This window comes from Corvus cornix, chromosome 4, assembly GCF_000738735.6.
Source record: "Corvus cornix cornix isolate S_Up_H32 chromosome 4, ASM73873v5, whole genome shotgun sequence".
Taxonomy (NCBI): Eukaryota; Metazoa; Chordata; class Aves; order Passeriformes; family Corvidae; genus Corvus; species Corvus cornix.
Window position 1 is genome coordinate 47,181,197 of NC_046334.1, and position 24,906 is coordinate 47,206,102.

A 24,906-nucleotide genomic window follows, 5' to 3' on the forward strand; every position below is an offset into this window, starting at 1 on the left:
CTGTCGTTGGCTCCGGGAGAGCTTCCTGCTGCCGGAGCTCCTTCCCGTCTGCTGCTGCGGTGCCAGCGCCGCTTTCAGCTCTCCTTGGAGCCTTAGAGGCTGGGCTGCGACAGGCCAGCCTGTGTGCTACAGAGGGAAGCGTTGCAGCCCCTGCAGGCGCGAAACTCTCCGTCCCTGGGCTGAAAGGGAAAGCCTTTGCCTGAACGTAAAATAAAGCTCATCCAGAAGCCAGGTGCGTCCTCTGGCACCCAGGGAAGTCCACCTGGGAATCGCAGATGAATGAAGGGACCCGGGAGTCTGGCCCGCGCTTGCCTACCTCCGCTCTGAACTCTGCGCCTCGACTCGGCGGGCCGAGAGCGCTTGTGGGTCCATACGCTGGGCTGGCTTCGGATCGCTTCAGCCGCAAGTGCGCGTCCGGGCGGCCCGGGAGCCAGGGCGCGGCGGAGCCCCGGCGAGCCAAGGTAAGGGGTGCGAGGGGCGAGCTCCGCGTGTTCTTGCCCCCTGAGTCTCTGACTCAGGCTTGTCTTGCCACCTGAAGCCCTTCGCGGCGTGACGAGGCGTCCCTTAACCGAGGGATAACGGGGGAAGGAGGGGGACCGCAAAGGCTGTGCCTACTTCATCCGCCCTCCCTGGGGGAGGCTTTAGGGCGAAATTAGCAAGTGGGCTGTCTCTCAGCTTGTCCCCAAGGGGTAGAGCCTTGTGTGCGAAAGGGGTGGGGATGTGGCTCTTTCTCGCGGAGGTTTATTATTATTGGGTGGAGGAGCGGGGAGGGGGAGTCTGCAGAGCAGACAAAATGCGGAGCCCTCCCCGCCAGTGTGTCTGTGCGGGAGGCGGGTGGACGCGGCTCGTCAGAGACCGAGGTAGAGAAGGGTGACGGGGCGGCCAAAGTGGAGAGGGGTCAGCAGCAGCCAGAGCATGCTCTCCACGCAACAGTTCCCTGCCCTGCCTGCGGAGGAGGAGCGCTACCGGCAGGTTCTCTCCGCCAGCCGGGTAAGGCGAACCTCTGGGCGCTCTCCTCCGCGCCGGGAGCCGCCTGGGGACCGCGGGCCGGGGTATTGGGAGGGCGGCTGGCTCCGCCCCTCGGCGACCCCCGGGCTGCGGGCGGGGGCAGTGCGCTCAGGGGACACCCCCGGCCGCCGCCCGCCCGGCGGGCAGTTCCCGAGCGCGGCGCACAGCCTGCGCTGCCGCCGCGGGGCTGAGCGGCAGGTTGCTCGGGCAAGCGGAGAAGGGGCAACCCCCCTCCCCGAGCCCGCCGAGCTTTTGTAGTGAGAGCGGACCCGTAGCTCGCTGGCAGGGACAGGGCCATGTCTCCCGCAGGCGCGGCCTGGGGGGCGGCCGGGGACAAGTGACCGCCGCGCCCAACCTGCCGTGATGGGGCCGTCCCGGAGCACTCCAGTGTCTAAACTTGCGGGGACGCTCCAGGGACGGCTGCGTTCAAGGGGCGCGGGATGCAGGTGAGCCGCAGCCAACAAGCGCTCGTTGTTGGCGTCTCAGGGAGAGCCGAGCATAGCCCTGGCCCCGGTTCTCTCCCCAAGTCAGCGCGGAAGATCAGCGGGGCTGCTATGCCCGTTAAATGCCCTATCGCTGGAAGGAACGGGGAAGAGTTGGCCGAACCCGACGACAACAGGTCCGGCCAGGATTTGCAAGAACAAACTTTGGGCTTAACCTCTGGTAGGACTGTCATGGCAGCTCCATCGGCGGCCGGGCTCCCGGAGAGCCGATGCACCGTGAGCCTGGCGCGGTAGTTGCCCCCCGGCATCAGCTGGAGCTGGCTTTACCCTTGCGTCGGCGCACCTTGGGGTCGGGTGGAGGGACCCCCACCCCCTCCTACGGCTGTCCGGCGGGATGGTACCGCTGGCCGCCACCACCCACGGGAGGATGTTATCCCGTACAGGGTCACAGAGGGGGCAATTGATCCTTCCAGGCAGAGCCAGCACGCTTGTGTGGTTGCAAGTGTCCGAAGGGGATAGCGCGGGTGTGGGCAGTCTTCCAGCGTACACCTGGGAGGAGGGATGAGGGGGTCTGCCCTTATGGGAGAGGCTGCATAAGAGGGGGCGAGAGGGAACTTGCAGAAGGTGGCTGCCTCGTTGTGCGAACTTGCAGGGTCGGTCCCCCCAGGCTGCCCTTCCCTCCGGGAGCCGGGGAGCAGGTGTCTCCCCAGTGTCCCCGGTGCGGGTGGCGCCGTCAGGGGGGCAGGCGCGGCGGGGGCCGCAGCTGCACAGCGGGGCCGGTGTGGAGCCCACGGCGAGAGGGAGCGTCCGCAGGGAGGGACCGGCTGCCCTCTCCCTCTCCGCCGCCGGGAGGGACCGGCGGGGGCCGCGCAGGAGTGCTGAGCCTGATGCGTGGCGCTTGCGGAGAGGGCGACGGAGCTTCTCGCGCTGTCACACCGATCGTACGCGACCGAAACAGCACAGCTGCGGATTTCACAAGTTTATAAACATGGCAGTATACTTTAGTAATATCATTGCTCCACTTGATTTAAAATGCAGAATCCTTGGATGCATTTCATGGCAGGCGATTAATTAATTAAATTACTAACAGTCGGGTTGAGATGGTGAAACTCTGAAGTGAAATCAAATATCAAAAGCTTTTAATGCATTTACGGGATCTCTTGGGAAGTTTTGGCTTTCAGCAGTAAGAGTATGGTAGTGGATTTTTCCACATGGCTACATACACCCTTCCTGTGCTCCTAAAAGATGGGCCAGTCAGCAGGACTAAATTCTTTAGTTTGTTTTTGTAATGGATGCTCTAGTTGGAGACCTCTGTTATAAGCTTGGATACTGTGACACAGGGATGAATTAATGTGTCACTGAGATAATCCAAGCAACTAAAAAGTAGTAACAGAAGAAATTAGAGAACTGAATCCCTATAAAAGCTGGTGACATCCCTAGAGGATCTTGGACATCAAGGTTCTGTAGAAAGATGGGGGCTTCTCCAGGTGAACAAAGGAATCCTAAACAGTGTTCAAAGCTCTTTTAGAAATGAAATGTTCATGAATTTTCTCCCTCCTCCAAAGGCCATTTATGGAGTACCCCAACAGGCAGATGGGTCTTTCTGCCTGGGGACAAGGCCGGCCCTTCAAGTCCACATATAATCCTCACTCAGCATGCATTTTTAAGGAGGCCACCAGCACTCATTTTCCTGAGAAGGCTTTAATGGTGATGAGCCAGGCAGCACAGCATGCTTTCCCATATTAGAGGAGTTTGCTTGTGCTCTTAGTATCTCAGGACAAAATATTGTTTTTCCTGAGTCTTTTGGAGCTGGACCTATAAAATACTGAAGAAAACATTCACTTCCTTTCCACAAGTCTTAGCTGGCACTTGACTGTGTGTAGATAACTTGAGTGTCTGGTGAATTCAAAGTATTATATGTAGATGGTTTGATGTGTCATTATTGGAGGTGTTCTGTAAAATGTGTACAGGGCAATTTAATATATCTTTATTATTGTTTGGCTGTTAATTATGTATTAGATGACATCTGCAGATACAAGTGAAAGCCAGGACTGTTAACAGTGCCAGTAATTATTTTAAAATGTGGGTTTACTTGAATGTAGGAATTGCCCTTTTTTTTCTTTTTTCTTTTCTTGCTAAGCTGATATACATGTTTAGGTCTTAGCACTCAGCTCCTTTGAGAAACATTACTGTCCTGCCATTACATTAAGTCCGTGTATTGCCAGACACACAATTTCTTGTCATTACTCACATAGCCAGACAAGGAGTGTGTGCAGAGGCTGAGGTGGATAAGCACCTAGACAGAAATCTCATTTGTCAGGAGAATGGTCCTTTCAAGAGAAGGTGGAACAGGCACGGGAATGTTGGGATGGTTATATCTGGCAAAGAAATCCAGCGGCTCCTACTCAACTACTCTAACCAATGAATGCTGAACCACAAACAAATCCTTCGTACACAAGCAGGAAGACAGTGTGGCTAAGTGGCTGTTTGAGCTCTGTGAACTTTTGCCATGCTGAGGGCCAGCAGATTCAGGTCATCCCAGTCCAGGAGACACAACATAAGTGCTACTGGCACTTCCTTAAGAGGTGCTGTGGCTTTGACTCCACCTGGACCAGGAGGCCCTGAGTACCAGGTCATCTGCTTTCAGGCTGAACAGGTCATGCTGTTACACAGTTACATACAATGGCACTATTTCCTAGTGTGGTCAGGTTTTAAAAGATGGTGGCTATAGCTACATTTTGTGGGAAGAGTCTGAATCCTGTCAGCATGTCAGGTATCCTCAGCAAGTGGTTACAAGGCCAGATGAATGTCTTGTTTCTGAATGCCGGCCAGGGTTTGGCAGGGGCGGATGTCAGGCCACTTGCAGCAGAGCAGTTTCAGACTTGCACATGCAGCTTAGGCCCTTCCAAATGAGCCTGCCAGACACCTCCTGATATTTAAATGCCTCCAGGATGAAGCAGCTAAGCAGCAGGACTTGAGGGGTGCAGTCTGACTACAGTTTGAAATACTGATGCTTGTAGTCTGTCCCAGTTTCTTTCCCTATCAAAAAGAAATGGACCTCATAAGTGGCAGGCTGGGTACATACAGTTCTTCTGTGCCAGGAGAGAAGCGTGGGTGATAACCCACTGTGAAGTGATGGATTGTCATGGTAGGACAAAGAAAGCTTAAATCCTCCTTGTAAAGGTCTTCACACTCAGAGCAGTGACTGAAGGCAGTATCCAGATAGCTCCAGCCTGACTACTCTCATTGCCTCTGAATTTTTAATTCTCTTGGCCCTCCACAGTCAGTTGTCTTGTGAGTGTGTGCAGTTTCACCTAGAACTGTCCTGACCCTCAGTCTGGGTGCCAGGGCACAAGAGCCCCCCCCGCTCCCCCACTTGCTGGGACCTGTAACTGCGGGTGCCAGCAGGTACGTGGGGTGTGCCCTCACTCCCCGAGGGGCCGCATGAGTTAAAGTGGAGGAAAAGAGGGAAGGAAGAGCACTTGGCCTTTGTCCCTTTGGCTCTCGTGGCAGCAACCCCCGTGTCCAGCGGGCTGGGGCTCCCCCACCACGGCCGCCTCGCCCGGCTGTGCTGAGGGCGAAGCGGGGGCTGCTCCTGGGTGCCTCTCCCAGCCCGCAGCCCCGCGGCAGAAGAATACGATGCCGATCGCATCCTTTCCCTCAGTCCCCCGCCCTCTATAAATAACTCTGGCTGAGCTGACCTGTCAGATTCCCCCAGCAGAGCGGATCCCCTGACCCGGGGCGCCTGCAGTGGAAAGTCTGAATGCAAAACATACCGTAGTAAAAATAGAGCGGCCGGGGAGCCCCGCCGTCAGGTCCCGGCGGCTCTCGGTGCCGCACCGGGCCCGGCTCTCGCTGTCCCCTGGGCGCTCCCGTCAGCACTGAGAGCTTCCCCCTGCTCCTAAATCTATGTACACTTTAATGCCCCCATGGTGAATGCTTTTCTTGCTGTCAGATGGAAGCATAATTCATTTTTGCTGTGGAACAGATAGTTCCCTTTCCAAGTAGCGTTTTTAATTTCGGCTTGTCTTTCTACCCAGCAAAGATGAAAGAAATACGAATAATGGTTTAATATCCTAAATGTAAAAATAATAATGAGATAACTGTCGAGCAAGAGCTTCTCATTTCAAAAAGAGGTGAGAATGTTGCTACCTCTGCAGTCGGAATTAGATTCCATCCTGTGCCTACCTTATGCAGACAGCTGCTCCCCTGAAGGGATAGATGCTCCTTGGCTATGGTTTCAAGCCATTATAATTTAAAGCAAGGCTTGTAACTAAATTGTGCATATGTTACTTCTGGTTGTTTTACCTGCAAAATTTGAATATCTGGAGGTTGAAGCCAGCAATACACACCAGAAAGTACTGTCTGATGCTGTTATGCCTCATCCCTCTGGTGCATCTATGTCACAGTTCTTAGCCCTCAGTGCCTGCCGGAGCACAGCCGACTCTGGGGGTGGTGGTGGCGTGGCCTCAGCCCACAGTCAAGCACAACACGGCCACTTGCGGGATGGGGGGAGAAAATAGAAAGAATGAGAAAGCTCATGGGTAAAGATAAAGGCTAGGAGATCACTTCCTGATTACCATCATGGACAAAACAGACTCGAGTGGAGTAAATTAGTTTATTACTGATTAATACATATTGACTGATTCAGATATTGTGAGACAAAAACAAAAACAAAAAAAGAAGCATTAAAACACTTCAGGGAAACACCTCTCGTTCTCACTTCCCAGACTTAGCTTCACTCCAGACTCCTCTCCTTCCCCCTTGTTTTCACCACAGGTGGCACTCAGTCCCTTCACTGAGGCAATGAACAGTGCAGGGAAGGACTGTGGTTCTCTGCTACTTCTTTGATCCTATTCATCCTCTGCTCCGGTGTGGATCCTCTGTGGGCTGCAGTCCTTTTGGGAGTATTTGCTCTGGTATGGAGCGCATACCTCTCTGACCTTGCTGTTGGTGCTGCTGTTTCTCACTCTTTTTCTACTTCTCTGCCTGTGCGGTGTTTATGCCCTTTCTTAAATACTTTTTCACAGAGGCACCACCAGCTTGGCTGATGGGCTCAGCTGTGTCCTGTGGTGTGGATCTATGTGGAGCTGGACATATCTGGCACACAACAGCTCCTGCTCTCTTCTCAAGGAGGCCAACCTTGCAGTCCTCCCGCTGCCAGCAGCTTGCCACTTATATGGATGTCCGTGTAATTGGGGCAGAAGTGGTGGCCAGAGTACTGACCAGGGCAGCAGTGCTGCCTCTGTGGTTCTCTGCTTCCCTGTCCCTCTTCCCCTATCCCTGAAGCATGAAGGAATGAAAAGAATCCAGCCATCCTTCGGTTCCTTTACATCATCTCTGTCATTAGAGTGGAACTTTTGCAGCATCTGCTTGTTTGGGTGCCACACAGTTTCCAGTTCTCTGGTTTTGTTAGAGTTGTTTCCAGCATGCATAAGGTAGTTTTTTAGCATGTTGCCCCCTAGAAAGTGAATAGAGGCTGAAAATCAGATACTGACAGAGCTGCTTTTGAATGGTGAAATTTATGCTGTGATGGTTCAAGCCCTGCCCCCGGGGAACAGCTCCTGTAAGTCTGTGGGAAAAAAGACTCTCAAGTTGCATCACTGCAGGTGCTCCTGTAAGGTATTGCTCTGCCAGAATTCCAAGGCTAACTTTTTCTTGCAAAAGAAGTATTTTTTATATCCGACATTTAATTCATCTTCACCTAGACCTTTAAGGGAGAAGGTAGAGTTTCCTTTTTTTAGGACTGCATGAGATTTCATCTACTCCAATTCACATGTCGTAGTTCAGGGAGTTTCCAGTGTTCAGTGGATGGTGCTCTTGCTTTGGGACTGATTGGTGAGTGATTGTCAAAGATTGTCTTTTCCTTCTTCCCTTTCTAAAACCTGTAACACTCAGTTCCGCCATATACAGAACCCGGTGTTTTAAAAACGAGTGTGGTAGAATCTTTCACAACTGATTTGTTTGATGCCAGAGAGAGATTTGACTTAGCGGTGATGTAACAGCAGTAGTAACTGCCCAGAGCAATTCCTATTACTGTTCATCACCTCAAAGAACTCCTAGTTTCAAAATAGCCTATACTGTCACTCCAATGTTATTGAAAGTTACTTGATAACATCACAGACTCAGGAAGCATTTCCTGAGGAAAGAGACTCTCATTTCCTCCCTTTTCTGCCTCTGAGTGAAGCAGTGAGAAATCGCTTATATGCTCCCTGCATTGTTCATCTCATTAGATTTCAGAAAGCAGTCAGGTCATTCTCTTGGAAACAAAACCATTAGTAGATAGCATTGAGGAGTTTTCCATCCCACAGATCTCAGTCCTGCAGCTTTGCATTCATGTAATAGTACAGCATATAGCTGTAATACGCAATTATGTCTTCTCCAGACTTCCATGGGACAGTGGAGCAACATGGAGATGTCTTCCATTGCTGTTGCTTTTGCTGTCAAATTTTTTGCTGGGTGGATTATTTTGCCTGTGCTAAAATTGTCCCGAAACCAGTGTCACCTGGAGATTAGAGAAGCAGCACATGCTACAGTTCTCAGGCTTTTCCCAACCTCCTGCATTTTCACATCTCCACGAAGAAACAGACAGCTGAGCCCACCTTGCCTTAACAACCTGTGCATTTTTGCCATGACACAGTATTGAGGGACAGATGTTGCTGAGAGATACTTTATTGTTTGAAAGATGCTAGTTCTGTGCATCTGCAAATACTATCTAAATGGATAATATATCTGAAAGAATATTAGGAACTGTAGAGTAAGTAGCTATCTTTCTTCTTCTCTTTTTGTTTTTTTTCTCACATTGCTTTTTGATATATAGCATCTATGTAACAAAGAAATTAGTAGTAAATGCCTTTTCTAAAGCTTCGTTTTGTCCCTGCTCAGCCATTTTAAGGGTGTTAGTTTAAATAATTTGTAGTGCATGTAGACAAGTCTGGAAAGGAAGTCTGAAATGAAGATTGAATGTGTTTAAAAGTTGTTAACAAATCTTTTTCCCTATAAAGTAAGATATATGGAATAGCATTGATGGTAGTCTGGATGGTTTGAGAATCCAGATGGTTTCCACTTGCTTTTTCCTTATCATAGATAGGATTATTCTATTACTCTTGAAGTTGTACAAAGAAAATATGAATGGAAGGAAACCTGACATCTGCTCTAGGGATGGCAAATTGAATATTCCTAGCCATAAACACAGTAGGGTTTTTCTTATTTAGCAAAATAATGCACCAGATTGTTATTGTTTCAGTGACTTAGATGGATGTTTTTATCCCATAAATCTTTATGTGATCCATAAAACTTCAATATCATATCAAAGTCAAATACATACACCAATATAAGTGCATTGTTAACCCACTTAATCTTGAGTTTTCTGTATCAGCTCATTTTTTTGCAAGTTCAGCATTATTGAATAGGTTTAATCTCTAGTCATCTCTCCAGTTATTTCTATCACAATGTCCTGGTAGTTTAAAAAATATCCTTCTCTTTCTTTATTTTCTTTTACTGAAACAAAATGTTCAAAGATTACGTGTTTCTGAACAAAGAGGTATCCTACTGAAAAATGAATGAGTCACCTCTAAATTTTTTAGGTAGTAGGCTATCGACCTTTGAGACATTGTGTAAGTCCATTTGCATCTTTGGGAGGAGGTCAAATAAAAATCCAGCTACGCTGAACAGATAAGGCTTTGCTTTGACACTAAATCATGTCCTTTCCTTTCATTAATATTGCTGTTGGCCTTATCTTTGGTCCAAGGGTTAGTATCTTTTTATTCACAATTCAGAAAAAAGTCAGTAAAGTTAACATTATACATTCAGATCCTAAATTTTAATTTCTTCTAGGCAGATGTTTATAGTTTAAAAAGAATTATGCATTTTAGGGAAAAATTAATAAGAAATGCATGAAGCATAAAGAGACAAATGCTTCTAAGAAGATTCCTGCAATTTTTTATCTTGCGTTCTAGTTTAATGTCCAGTTAATGTAATTGAAAGCTTCTGATTTTAAATGGGTTAAGCAATTGTATAATCTGCAATATGCATGGCACAGACATGATGTACTGGTCACCTCCAAGTTCAGAGGGTTAAGTCTACTGATGAGGCATTAACAGGAAGAAAACGTATGTCCAGTTATGAACTCTAACTGCCTTGTGTGGGATAGGGCTTCTGATGGGATTTCTACTCAGGGGACTGATACACTGAATGGGAACCAAAGGATAGGCAGGATTTCTTTTTGCCCTTTGTAGTTTTCCAGGCTTGAAAGATTCTTTTAAGAGGAGGTTTTCCTCTAAAACTATCCCTCCACCACCTCAAAATGTTTTTGTTTTTTTTCCAAATCTTTTTATTGTCAGAAGGTAGACCACTAAGAATTTTTTATGGTTTTTTTAATGGTTTCCAATTTTTCTTTCTGGTGCTAATGGCTCTTCTGCAGTCACCTGCTCATTGAATTCCCAGCAAGGCAGGAACCTGAAGAGGGTGCTGTGTTACTCCCTGCCTGCTGGGTTGTGATTCTCCACAATGTGTAGCCAGAGGCTTGCCATCACTGTGCAGTGTGCTTAGCTCAATGCAATGAACATCTGGGTAGTCAGGAAAGCATTAGAATAGTCTCTCCGTGTGCTCAGAAAAACAGCGTGGCACTGTGGAAACTTTCATGAGTAATTTTTGCAAGCCATAGCAATTTAAAGAAAACTAATAACCCCTAGAGCATGAATTCTGCATTAGTTAAAGAGTAATTTCCCCAAAATAATCTCCCCCTGCTTGCTGAAGTGGGCTGAATGGATGTTCGTGTTCTGGCATTGAGAAATATCGGATAATGCTAACCAGAGTCTAATCGTTAAAATTTCATACACACTTCAGTTTTTAAAAAATATTTGCTATCTTCCGTATGTTTACTGAACCTTGCTCATCTTATGAGGCATGGCAACACCACACATCTTTGCCACCAGCTGTGAGTAATAAAGAAGAGAGAGCTTAGAATTGTAGTAAGTTTGCCATCAGCTGTACTATTTGCTAATCTGAACATTCTTGAAAATTCAGCAAAGTTCCATCATAAATGTGGGAAGTATCCCCATAGTAGTTGCAAGTTTACATCAGTGAAATTCTAAATAATTGTAAATATGTACAATATGTAAATAAATACATAAACAATTAACATTTATGCCAAAGTGGAATCATTATTCAGCACCACTTCTCTTTAAAAATTAAGGAATTGCAACATATTGGTATTTAAGAGTGATACTGCTGTTCTCTAGTAATGATAAATATCCTTTTTTCCCTGTCTTCTAATTCAAATTTGGAAGACTGATAGGTATTGATTGTATATGTTGGCTAATGGTGTGTCTAATTCTTATCTATAATGAGATGGAGAACAGTTATTGGTATCACACATGGAATCCAAGAAAATCCTTTCTTTTCCGCTTCCATCTTTTGTGTGAGATGTTAAGGATCTGTAACAGAGAATCAAGATCAATAGTTTGCTTGTCATTAACTTTCTGATTTCTAAATAAAATATTTTCAGGGAGACAAATTATTAAATTATTTATTTCTATTTAATTTGATAACAAATAGATGTTTTTCAAGGTGCCTTTATAATCCACTACATTGCCAGAATAGAACGGTGGATTCTTTCCCTAAAGAACTAGATGAAATGAGAATAAACTCAGTACTCCAAATTGCCTGGCTGCAGTGCCTATGTCTGAATGGCCAACTTGTTTCTACCTCCCTCAAAGCCTTCAGAAAGGGAAGAATGAATTATGAAAGAGAAGTTGCACCAGAAGCAGGCTCTCTCAATTGCGCATCCACTGTAAAGACAATAACTTGGGTGCTGGCAACACCACCAGCAGCACAGCATTCATCTGTCATCCCAGATAAAAGCAGATTTGGAAGTGTGTATTGGTGGCCCTGATAGCTGCTTGTACCTCAGCTAGAAATGCAGAGTGAGGGTGGCTTGTGCAGGAGGTATCTGCGGTCCCACTGGACAGCACAGCAGGCACACGCCAAAGGAGGTCCGGCTTGGCAGGTGGCAGCGAAGGGTCTCCCACACGCAGGTAAGTGGAACACCGTAGGTGTGCGTCTGGACTTGGTCTCAGCAAACTTTCCACTGGCTTGCTCAAACTGAAGCTGGAGCTGCGTAAGAACAGTGTTGTCACTGAATGTGGTGAGAGACATACCTGAATGTCACCTTGTCCCTTCTGAGCTTCTCCTGCATATCTGCTCGATTTCTCAGTTCCAAAATTGTTTCAGTGGCTCACAAAACTGCTGAGATTGTCAGGAGTCTAGAACCCCAAATTTGTGCCACAGAAATGAAGGAAAGAGTATCACACAAATATTTGTTAAGTCTTGGTGACTTGAATTGGTGACTGACTTCTGGTGATGCCCAATTTGGATTTTTGCAACACTGTTTCTCAAAGCGGATTAAAAACAGCTTGAAAAGTCTCCTGAACAGAAGTGGACAGTGGGTCTCTGTGGTAGTCTGAAAAGCAAAAAATCACCTTATTTTATACCTTGCATCTTCTTCAACACAGACGAAACATCACTGACACAGTTACACTGTACTTATTTTAAGTGAAATGTACATCAGGAAGATTAAATGTGTTTCAGGTTTATGCTTCAATCAAAAGTGTCCAGCACCAACCAAATACTTATTTTGGAAAGATATGACCAGCTTTATATGACATCTCCCTTACTGGGTTACTGTGTATTTCAGATTGATTAATTTCATGGCAGGGAAAGGAGATCTGATGATCAAAATGAGCTTCTAACGAATTATGTCAGCAATTTGTAATTTTTCTGAGGATGTGGAATTCCTTGGGAGAAGTTACAAGATTACAGTGAACTTGAACTACCAGGAAAATAGTGCATTTAATTGGAAAATAACAATTGTATGATAATAACATGCTTTTCATGTTTGCCGATTTGCTGTGTGAAAAGGGTTGTTTGAGTTTTTTCCTGCCTTGCTGTATGAAAAGGTGTTTGGGGTTTTTTTGCTGCTTTGCTGCATGAGAAGTCTTTTTCCTCTAAATGGCACTATTTCCATTTAGAATAACTCTGACACTTCTGTTCTCGTATTTGTGTACACCAGAATTTGGGTACTGCTTGTATTTGCAGACAAAAGCTACTTAGTATCCAGTTTCTTATGCCACCTTAACATTCTTTCTTCAGGGTCCATTTCAGTTTGGGTCTCTAATTCCTCTAACACTGAAAATGAAACATTTTGCAACTTTTTGCCCGTTTGTGTTTTTTAGCATGTGACTTTGTACCTTTGGAGGATTTATCTTATACTTTCTACGTGTTACAATGACTATTAAAGTATGGTGTAATATTTTTTTGACAAAAAAGTAGTCAAATGGAGGCGCATTGCTGACTCCTAATATTCACGTAAACAGGACAGAACTGATGAAAAATGTAGACCATTTTCAGCTTCTGTTACTCATTTCCAGGCATTTGAATATTATGAGTTGATTTGAAAAGGCTGTAAGAATGAGTATGGTTAAATTTATATTTATATGGTGTTTTGTGCTTAAACATTGACACTTCACATGTTCAGTTTTTGCTCTGTAGCCATAACAAGTGGGAACCATCTTCCTTTAATGGCAAAGGGAAAGCTATAATGGCTGGTATGGTCATGTCAGTCCAGTACATAGAGATTTAAGACCAGCATCATAAGAGCGGATGAAATCACAGGAGCTGACAACTGAGCGCTGCTTCAGCATTAGAAGAGGAACAATATCAAGGATATGGGAAGAACTGCAGATGGTTTTTGTAATCTTACATGTTTATAGCTTGGCTGGATAGCAGATTCCTCAATGGCATTATGAGGACTTCTACAAGGTCACCTGTTTACTCCTCGCTAATGACATTCTTTCTGCATTTCATAGTAGTACTTCTTTCCACTTCTTTCCAGGAAAAATACTGCATAATGCTTTGGTGTATGGCTTGCTCAAGATATATTAATGCTTCTGATCTAAGAGGTGTCTTCTACATTTCTGTGTAGAGACCCATCATGCACAGAAGATACTGACAGTAGGCAATTAGCCCTAATGATACCTCTTTATCGGGAGAACATCTGTTAGTTCTGTGGTGACAACAGCAGGAGATATTTTTGTCGAGTGCTTATACCATGATTCAGGCTGTTTTACGGACTAAGAACTTAGACACTTTTAATATCTAAAAGGAAAATTGCATGCTACCATAGGCTTTTCACCCATAAATCTTAATGTAATCTGTCATTTCTCTGCTTTAATATGACAGGCATGTTATTGAAATGACAGCCATGAGATCAGATTCTTTCCACGTCTTCCAGAAAATAAGCTGTGAATTTTGGTCCAATGAATTTTTAGTCTTTTTGTAGTCAGATGGGACTACACACTTTTTTCCACCTTACTTTTTTCTGCCTCTGTGGTTCCAGAAAATAAACTGAGCAGTCTGATCCAGCAGTCCTAGATAAGCCTAGAATTTTTCAAAAACCTGTACTGAAATTAGTGCAGAATTTCTTTTTAGTCTATTTCCTTTATCACAGTCATTACTGAAAGAATGCCACTCAGACAAGCAGTGGTTAATGTAATTTCATTGGGGAAAGAAGTTTGTAGCTGTCAGAAGAAATTATCTGATGTTTTTAGGCATCCTCTCTTCTGACTATATTCTTGTTAAATACAAAACATGTTTGTATTAAAAGCAAGTGACTTCTTGCCTTAAAAACCAAACACCCATATTTTCTAACTGTAGTGCACATAGTACTGAATTCAGAAAAATATTCCTTAAATTGAGTTTTCTAACAAGAGTGGTAGGAAGAGAACTTTCACCAGTGTTCTTCAAGTATTGAGAATATGCTTTGGTCCAGTGCTATAGATTTTTGACTAAATCAATTTTATGCAGAAATCTTTAGCATTCAGGGTTGATTTCTTTCAGTGGGCCCTCAAGGATTCCGCTTTTAAATCTTCTTGTCCTTCCCTTGTAAAGGGAGATAAAGACGTATCTACCAGGTACCTCAGTCTTACAGTCTTAGAGAATGAGTCAGAGAAACTACTAACTACACAGATAGTTGAGGGAGACTGGTTTCTTATCTCGGCCACTAACCTAAAAGCTTGAAGTGAGCCAAGGAGTAAGTATTTTGCACCCCTGTTTCCTTCCATAGGCCCTTTTTTATCTCCAGGTTCCATTATTTATGTCTTTAGTCTATTTTTTGTGCCTCTATTCCATTATTTATGGAACTGAGAGAACAGAGCATGTCTGATGTTTATGCAGATACCATTGTCATACTAGAGCACTTTAAGCTGGTGCATGTATTCTTTGTGTATTGCAACATTTGGTGGCAAGAGGAAAAGAAACACTATCAGGGAATACATAAACAGTAGATGTAATACATTCATGTTTATCTATAGGACACTTTATTAAATTCTCATTGTTGATATAGGAACCAGTAGCCCTGTCTCTAGTTTTAGTTCATATTCATCACAGAAATTGACAGAAAAAAACTCATGTAGATGTTTAAGTGATGGAAAATGGTAGAATTGGAAAACTGGAAAAATTAAGCTTATGCTTGCATGGTCACTGAAGATGATTTAAACAGGTGTAGTGCTCTTCATGAGGTCTTTTCCTGTAAAAAGGAAAAATACAACATGCTGTTTAGTTGCCTATAAATATTTACTTTGAACAAGCAAATCATGGTGCTTAGAGAAGCATGTCTTTAACAAAATAACATTATTTTCTGGACCAGCCACTGAAAGCAAATTTGGATACAACAGCCCATTTTAAAATCTGTGTCAGCGAGTTGTCAATGCGAAGGTTGAGATTTATTGTTTTCAGGAACGGAGAAGAAAGAAAATGTTTGATGTTCTCATTTAGTATTGAGTATTTATGTAAAGTGAGTAGTATTCACAATGCCAGTAGACTTTAGAAAACATTTCTCACAGAAACAGAGGATCACCAGAAGCTCACTGCTTTAATTGGCACACATTTAATGTTTCTGCTAGGTTAACTCTAAGGCATATGTACAACAGTGGTGGTAACTGCTCTCAGTTAAACACTTGTGCTTGAGATTATTAAGAACTCATGTACCTCCAGAATATTCAATGTCACTCCCTCCTCACAAAAAGAACCAAAAAGTGATGATGAATACTATTTCTGAATGTTTTTTCAATTATTTGAGAATAAAATTTTCTTGGTAAGTTTTTACTCCTAAGACAAACTCTCTGTGGAGTCATGGGTCAGAATTTACTTTGTATTACACTGGGTAGAGTTGGACACTTCTTCTTGGGACTTGCAAGAAGTGCATCTTGGTTGGGAGTAATTTCTTTAGGAAAATGAGCTGTATCTAAAGTTTGTTTGTCTTGAAGAAACTAAGAATCAGCTCCCAAGTGCCCTGATCACTGGGCTGTGTAGTGATGGTCCTGCTCCTTACTGTCTGGCCCAGAAGAACTGGGTTCTTTTTAACAGAATATCGTTATTTCAAGGGATGGCTTGCTCTGATCCAAGAGGAGTCTGTGCTCATGTGGTTGTGGAAGTCTACTGAGTTGTAGATCTAATTTTTAACCTCTTCAGGCCAAAGAGGGTATTGAACTCAATTACCCTGTTTCCTGTGGGAGTGCTTCATCTACTGCACCGTTGTCTGTGCTTTCAGAAGTAGTTATGGCAGTGTTTTGGGAGATCTGTGTTCATAGCAGAGTTGTGTCATTCCTCCGTTACCTGTGCTCAGAACTCACAAGGGGGCCTAACACAGGCTGTGCAAACCAAGGTTGCGGAATTCAGGGAAGCCTGCCATGAGTACAGCAGCTAAAGCTGCTGTATTCCAGCATTACCACAGGCAAAATGTCAGGCAGACACTGAAGACTTTAATATGAAAATGTAGACAACTGTGGACTGCAGGAAGTCAAACAGGTATTGTCTAAATGTCACATGCATTAAGGTTCCTAATATTCACCTAAATCCTTAACTTTGTCTGTGCCTGAATGTTTTAGATGTCACTTGTGGATAAGGACAGTAATTAAGCTATCGTGAAATCTTGGTTTGAAACATTTACAACTTCTGAATAAGCTGTTGATTAAGAAAAACTTCTGACAATTAATTAACTCTCTCCAATATTATTTATATTTCCCTTGTTCAAAATGAGGATAAGATTACAGACCTTGTCATCTCACTCAGGCTGTTTCAACAGACAGAGCTACCAATCTTTATTCTCATCCTGAGCTGCTGTTTCGGATTTTCAGATAAATCCAACATCTTTAAGTTTACCATCCTGCTTGCTAGATAAACCTGGTAGTAGGACTGTGTTGAGACTGAATCACTGGAATAGGAGGAGGATTATCAAGTGAGATACTGCTAGCAGCTCACTCTATACCAGTACCATATGCATTTTCAGTATTAATGTCTTTACTTTGAACAGTGGAAGTAGGAAAAGAAGTCGAACGGGACACTGCACAGGATGAGTCTCAAAGCGGTCAGATGACATGATGCTTAGCAGTGTCGGAAGAGATACATACAACTTCACAAATGCAGCTTTCTTCATTTCTGCTGTCTGTAGAGGGTCTGCAGTGTCCAGTAACCAGGTGTATCAGGAATAGTTGATAATTCTATTATCAGCTAGGAAAATTTCCTTCCACATAGTCTTTGTGCCATGCTGGAGCAAGAAACATTGCAGAATGATGGAAAATTATTCTGCAAATCCTATTTATGCCTACAGGCTTCTCATTCAAGGCAGTAAACGGGCAGTGAGGTTTTGGGATGGTATAAGTCCAGTCTCTTTGCAGCAATTCCTTAAGAAATAGTTGTTACAGTCTGGTTTAGACCCAGAAAAGCAAAGCAAGCTAAGTCTCTGAGCACAAACCAGAAAGAACTTAGAAGGTTCAAAATATTCCCAGAAACAAGATTAAAACCAAAAGAGGTTATATGTTGTTGCCAAAAAATTGCTGTATTTTATTTAATAGGAGAGAGGCAAAGAGAAGAGAAGAGAAAAGAAAGAGAGAAAGAAATGGAAAAAAGAAGTGTGTGGGGGGTGGGGGGACAGGGAGAGGTGACAGGGGTTAGGTGGAAGCACATCACCCATCCAAGGGTCTCAACAACATCTCGTTGCTCCCCTCCATCTGCTCTGCTGGTGGTGAGGGTCCCCCGTCGCCGCCGTGGCCACACTGCCACACCCCGCTGCCACACCACGGTGCCACACACCCAAGAGTGCAGAATCCCGTGGATTAATACATGCTGTGGGCCAGGTGGAAATGCCCATGTGTCTTTCTTGCAGGGGCCAGCTTGACACTGTCCCTTGCAACACTGAGGGTCTTTTGCATCATCTCTGGTGCTCTGGTGCAGCGTCTGGGGACCCCTTTGAGCCCCTTCTGCTGTGGATAAGCTTCCCTCCTCCCCAGTGAGGACCCCTCAGCTGGGCTCCTCTGCACAGTGGAGGATGGGCAGTCACTGCCCCTCTGACCAGAGGCTTTTCCCAGATACCCAAAGCCTCTCCTCCCTCCACCCCTTGGTTCAGGGGGTCTGTTCGAGCCTGGCAGCTGATAGCCCTGGGGCTGTGGTCTCCACCTTGGAGTGTTAAGCCTGTGCTCCGTGAATGTCCCCAGCCCTGAGTTGTTACTTTATCTTATCTTCATCATCGAGCGGTGTCAGGCCTCAGGGCCCCATTCAGGGTGTGGTAGTCTTCTCTGCAGCTTTTGTAATACAGTTTTAAAAGTCTTTTAAGAAAATGTTTAAGTCATAAAATATAATATTTCAGTCTCTGACAATAGTTCAGCTTCTGTTTGTGCCAGTCAGTCTGATGATCCGCTCTTTACAGAAAGGCATGTTCAGCAGAGCCAGCCAGAGGGATAAGCCACAGAGACTGGCATTTACAAGACTAATATTATTTATGTTGTAGACTTCAGTCTCTCGAGGTTCTTTGGGGAGAGGCTGTCAGGGTAATGGATGCATTTACTCCTGTGTTCTGACACAACCAACTTAGACGTGATTGATCTTCCTGACAAAGAGGATAAACTATTAGTCATCCTTTGGGAAGACACTGTCTGGAATTAATAGACCTATCATCCAGTTTCACCTTATCACATGGAAAATTTTATTTATTAGTCATTTTCAAATAAAGGAGCTTCATAACAGTTTCAATCTTACTATTAAATATTAATTTGGAATTTTGTTTTTGTTTCTGTTTAAAAAGTATGACATTTCTCCAGTATATAAGATCATAGTCTTGATGGAGTTAGGTTTAAAAAATATAAAATAAATGTTTAGGCATTTGAAAGGGTTTGGATATTTGTAGTTTGTGCAGCTCAATTGAATTCAGAAAATAGTTTTTCTCTGTTCTTTTGTATTCCACTCATAGAACAGAAAATGTGATTTGCAAACTCTACAGAATACTGTTAAGTTATAATTTTATATAGTACTTAAAAAAACCAGACAGCATTTTTGTGCATGTCTTCTATTGTCACCCAAAACAAAGATTATAATGGTGCCTTGATTCCTTAATAAAAGAAACAAGAACATGAAGCTCTTGAATAATTACTAATGCATTATTTTAATTATAAGGTAATTTGTGTTTAGCCTTATTCCTTAAGTTTATTATGTATTTTACACTTTTTAAAAATGAAATGCCTATCCAACTTGAGTTCATCAGAAATGTTTAGAAATTTCAATGAAGCTGCAAGTCTGTGGATATTGGGTAAGGTTAACTAAATTATATGGATTGTGCTAGACTGTCCACCAGAAAGAAAATTTACACACAACTTGTCGTTAAGAATCTATAAGCCATTTACAGCATGTATTTAAATCATGTAGCTGTGTAATAAGGAGGGAGGACTGCTATTGAAAACATAGGAGTTACTGATGGACACCAGAAAGATAAAACTGCTTTTTTGTTTTTCAGGTCTTAGGAACAGATGAGGATAATATGGGGGATGGTTGCTCTCAGAAATTGGCTTCTGCCAAGTTCCTTCGACTGCTGCTCCTGATACTGATTCCATGCATCTGTGCCCTTATCCTTTTGCTGGTGATCCTGCTTACCTTTGTAGGTGAGTGCTTTTTTAATTAAAGAGACACTTTTTAAATTAAGGAGACTAAAACTAAGACCACATTCTCAAGTACTAATGTAATTGTGGACATTAGACATACATCTTAGCATACCTACCTAACAAACTAATCTACCTAGTGACTGTTTGTTGCAGAGAAATAAATATGTCATTTAGATTTCCATCTTTAAAACATATTCAAAGTGTCCATGAGGAAATATTTTCTGATTTTCTCAAGGCAGACTTTTGAGGAACACACTACCTTGAACATGTAAAATGTAGGTAGTTTTCAGCAGTCATTTTATAAGCACAAAAGATATTCTTGTTATAACTTTAGACCACTGTCAGTGGAATGGAATATTTATCCATTTTGTTTATATGCAAACCTGATTCTTATTTTCAGGTGAAATTTAATTTATAAATAGCCGCAAATCTTTCTGAACAGCATACAAAATATTACTGTTTAACTAAGGAAAACCATGTTCATTTCTTCTACACATGAAATATGTATCAATGCAGAACTCCAAATATGTTTTGTGGAAACTGGTTCAAGGTATCTTAGATTTCATAATGGTTTAGTCTGTTAAGTAATTTTGTGTGTGTTTTACATAATTAAAAAGTGCTAACTTATTACCATCAATTTTTTAAAGTCTTCCCTTTGTTACCTTTAGAAAAGCTGACATATCATTAAATTGCTTCAACTACAACATGAAAAAGACAGTAATACTAGCATTTAAAGCAGTAGTAATCCTAGCAATTAAAGCATTTTTTTTTCAGGAAAAAAAAGTAAAAAAAAATTGCTTACAGTGCTGAGTGGTTTGGGGAATTTTCCCTTTTTCTTTTTGTTAGTGAGAATATTTTCTAGTGGACCTTCCTTAAGTACTTCAGAAGCACATCTGAAATGAGTGGGGTAATGTATCCAGTATCCAGATATAAGTCTATTTTCCTATTTGAAACACTCCAATATGCATCAAACAGCCAAACAGTTAGCAAGCATAGGAAGAAACTAAACATGTCTCAAAAGCACTGTCAAAATCATGACAATTTAAATCTGTTTTCTCGATTCAGTCTGTAAAGGATATGCAACAAGATATTGTAGGCCTGTTCTTTCCATTTAGTTTAAGTTAAGGAAGTACAAAAACCCCCCAAAGCTAGTGAATGTTATGACTGACAAGTAAGTCTTGGGTTGTATCTCTGAGCTAAGAACAGTCTGAAATGGATTAAGATCAAGTAAGTCTTGCAATTAGGAAATATGAAGCTGTTAAATTTGCTTTCCTTACGTCTAGCATTCCATCTGTATATTTCATATCCTCTGTCCTAGATTTTCATTCTTTGGTGAGAAAGCAGATAAAAAAGCAGGTGTTTTAACATCAGCTCTACTCAGTCTGCCCCCAAGGCATGTATCGACCTATCATTAAAATGTATGAAATCCTCTGGGAAACAGGGCCTGTTCTGATCCTACTTACATAGCAAAAATCGTGACTATCTCCTCTTAAGTCAATGCAGTTAGTGTAGGGTGAAGAACAAGGCTTGGTGTTATAACCCAAGTCTAAAACTGGCAAAGGTCCCTTCAGAAGCAGCTTTTGAATTAACATATTATAATTTGCTATTCTTCTCAGCAGCTTTCATTTCTATGCATTCATAGCCTAGAAGCAAATATATTTGATGACTAGAATTAGATGAAGTAATGCTGTGGACATTTTAAAAGTGTGTATAATATAATATAGTCTGTTTTAGTAACAGAATACACTATATCCAGAATAGTACGTCATTTCAGTCAATAATAACTGACTTCTAATATTGGTATGAAGTCTTACAGTATAAGAAATAAGTTGATGGTACTGACCAACTAATAGAAATTATTTAATATATAGGAAATTATGTTTTTACTTTTTTTCACAAAACAGAGGAGTTAAATCCTGTGGTTGTCATCCTAGTATCTTTCACTGGTGCATAAAACAAATAGAAAGCTCCAGTACATAGTTTAGTACCTTATGAACTTTTCTTATTTGACTTTGGCAATTAACTCATTAGGGAACTAGACCTTTTATATTTTGCTAGAATATATTTTGTTTCCTGTGGTAAATTTTTAGGTAATTATTCTTTTCCTTCTGTAATATTTTTTAATTAAGGCATATACACATGAAAAAATGTGTGTGCACCTGAGAACTTTTCTATGCATTTTCCCTACATCTCTTTTGTTGCCTGCACATCACTGCAAGCTCTGATGTTGAAGAAACAGAAAACTTGATGTGGGTGGAAGGAGACAGGAAGAGCAATACAGTTATATTGTAGTAATGGAGAATATCCTACTTGAGATGTCATGGGGCCCTGTTTTCAGAATACAACATTAATCAATCTTCCAAAAATTATTTACTATCTGAGTATTCAAGACCCAAAGCCTTGAAAAAGTAATTTTGTTAGAACTGTGTACAAAGAAAAGACAAACTGTCAGTAGAGATGCACATTATTTTGACTAAAGATACAGGAGACTTTTATGGTGCATAGAAGAAAATATCAGTCTGAGATGTTTTGCTATGATTTCTCTAAGTACTTACATTCTGGCTCTGCATACTTTGCTGTCTCTCACTAGGAGTATGGCGTGCTTGTCAACCTGGAGAAGAAAACTTTGTAAGGAATAAAAGTTCTTTTCCTTACAGAGAGAGAGAGTGTTCTAAGCCACTTTAGAAAGTCCTTCACATGCTAATAAGCATTATACCAAATTAAATTTTTTTTTGATTATAGGATAATTGTGTCCCATTGCAGTTATTTATCTGGGAAAGGAAAATGCTTTATAGTTACAGTTCCACAAAGGGGAAAGACAGAAAGACAGACAGAAAAAAAGAAAGATAAAAAGAAAGTCTATTACTACATCTTAGCTGATGTGCAATTGTTTGATGTACTATAGGACCTTCATAGTATCAGTAATGTGCCCATTTCTCCAGAGTTCAGAGTCATAGGTACAGACCCTGCTGGAGAAATCTCAGTTCATATTTGCTGGCCACTTGTAGTTGTGAAGCAGTGCTTTATTTCCTTAGCAACTGCCCCATCCATTAGCCATACTTTGGTTGGCTGGTTTGCTCTGTTTCATTAGCTTTTAAACACACTTGGTCTTTTTGAGCTTTCCTGCTCTGAACTGCTAGAAATTTTCCACAGCTTACACTGCCAGAATCTCAATTTACTAGCCTGAACAGTGTGACTATTTCTTAGATATCTTAACTGTCCATTTCTAAGTAAACTGTCCATTTTAAAAAACCTGTCCATATTTAAGAAAAACATTCATTCCCCAACATAAACAGCAACTGGAAAATGATCAATAAAACTGCTGGAAAGTTTTGCTTTGAGCTGAATGAGTCTGGTCCCAGTACCTCTGTTTTGTACCAAGCACAGTGAAGGCCAGCATACTGTATGTTTCTGTCATGTGGACATGCCCAGCTGTAGCTGGAGACACAAATCCAAAAATGGTTACATTGGTTACTATTTCTCAACTAATTAACTATCTGGCTCATGATTTACTATCTACAGCTCTGTATGAACTCAAGTCTGAAGAACAGTTGGATACAGTGTGCCTGTATATTTGAATAAAATGCATGTTCTGTATGTGTTGCATGTCTGTTGGCAAACATTGACAGAGAGTAATTAATTTCTCTTCACTGAAGAGATTAAAAAAGAACTGATTGTTTTAAAGCATGACTCTGTTTTCTTAGGTATCTTGCAATTTAAAAATAGATGCTATAAAAACATATCCAGTAAGCTTAATTTAAGATTTAAGGTATACAATAGTATTTTTAGAGGAAGGGTGGGGGGAAGGATGAAAATCAAAGCATGTGGGAGCCCAGCCCAGAGAGTGGACTCTGCAGCCTGGAATGAGGTGCCTAAATTTGCTGTGGTGCGTTGGCAAAAGGAGAGGATAGGAGGAAAATGTGGGGGAAGAATGAAGTGACTCAGGAAGGTGACCCAAAACTCTTGCAAACTAAGTGGAAAAAGCATTGTCATCGGGAATGCTAGAGGCCTATGCCTGCCTCCCTCAAGGGCATATGTGCCTGAGCCAGGCTGATGTTATTTTGGAGGGAAAAAATGTTAAAAAGAATTTTAATACTACTCATTGTCAGCTGAGATGATACAATTAGGAAGTCCTTTTGTGTAGAAGGGGTTCATTGTGTGGTCCCCCTGTTAAGAAGAGGAGTTGTTATCACTAGGAAACTGTAAAAACAGAACAAAACCTGCTGTTGTTGGAAAGATGGGTTGAAGAAGCAAACAAGCATTTGGGGATGTCAGTGAAAGAAGTCAATGACCTTATGGCAGTGATAGACAGAGGTATTATTGTTGTTCCAGAAAAAGAATGAAATAAGTCTGAGTGAGGATAGAATCCAGTGGGTAGCTTCAATATTCTGCTTCACAGTATTTATTTGACCACTGTATTAAACCAAAGGGGGTTTTCAAACATCTTTCAAGAGTTTACCTGTCTTGTAAATTACCTGTCTTATTGCCTCCTATTCTGCTGAGTGATATATAAATAGCTAATCATTTTAACTTTAATTTTAAGTCAGTATTAGTAGCTCTTAGGGACCAATATTTTACAGACTTTTTCTATTTTTATGCTGAGTGGAGGAGAAGAGAGGAGTCTAGGGAGGAGGAGAGAGAATGTGAAAAAATACCTTAAGCTATTCTTGAATTATGGAAAAATACTATGCACTTTCCTAAAGGAGTTAAAAAAGATTATTTTAACTTTCTGAAAACTTAAAAAAAACACTAGTTAAGTTTGAAACTTGAAACAATGTAGGCTTCTGAATTCTAGAGATTCAGCGCTTTACTTGAACACAAATATCTGGCATCCAGATAAAGCTACGTTTAAGGGACCACAATTTCTGAGCACAACCACTCCCTCTTCCTTAGACTCTAGCAAATCATATTAATACTAGTCCCCATTTGTGAAAATGCAACAGATTCATTCTTCCCATTTGGTTTGACTGGAGGATTCAAACAAAAAGAAATGCTGCCTAAATAATTTGCAGGCGGGAGATTTTTAGTTGCTTCTGTAAAATACACACAGTAAATTCCTCCAAACCCCAATGATATATGAACATCTGCTGGTGGAAAACCAGAAACCTTAACATTTTTATATATATAAAGTTCCCCTGGGTTTGTCCAGTAGAAGTTAGACATAAAGATTTACTCACAGTTAGTGACACTGGAGCCAAAACAATCCAGGCTGGATAAATGAAGATATGGTAAATCTCAAATGGTAACTCTTTCATTGAAATTCACTATATTTCAGAAATTTCACAAGTTTTTCTTCCTGTTTGCATTTATTATACTTAAAGTTTACTCAGGTAAAAAGAAAATGCTGACATTGCTCCTTCTCAGCTATTCTCTTCTATGCCTACCTGTAAAACTTTCCAACCCAAAGTCACTTCAGTTGGATTCTTCTGGCATTTTTAGTTACTTGTAGCTGTGATTAAAAAACATTT

The 24,906-nt window shown here is 42.1% G+C and overlaps 1 protein-coding gene across 1 annotated transcript in view; it reads left to right on the forward strand.

Annotated features, from left to right (window-relative positions):
- The window catches only part of CORIN (corin, serine peptidase), a 125,819-nt gene continuing 100,913 nt past the window's right edge, over nt 1-24,906 (forward strand). The window contains 2 exon segments of the mRNA XM_039551288.1: nt 1-461; nt 19,294-19,438. Coding sequence (XP_039407222.1) covers nt 276-461; nt 19,294-19,438 — 331 coding nt within the window. The 5' untranslated portion in view covers nt 1-275.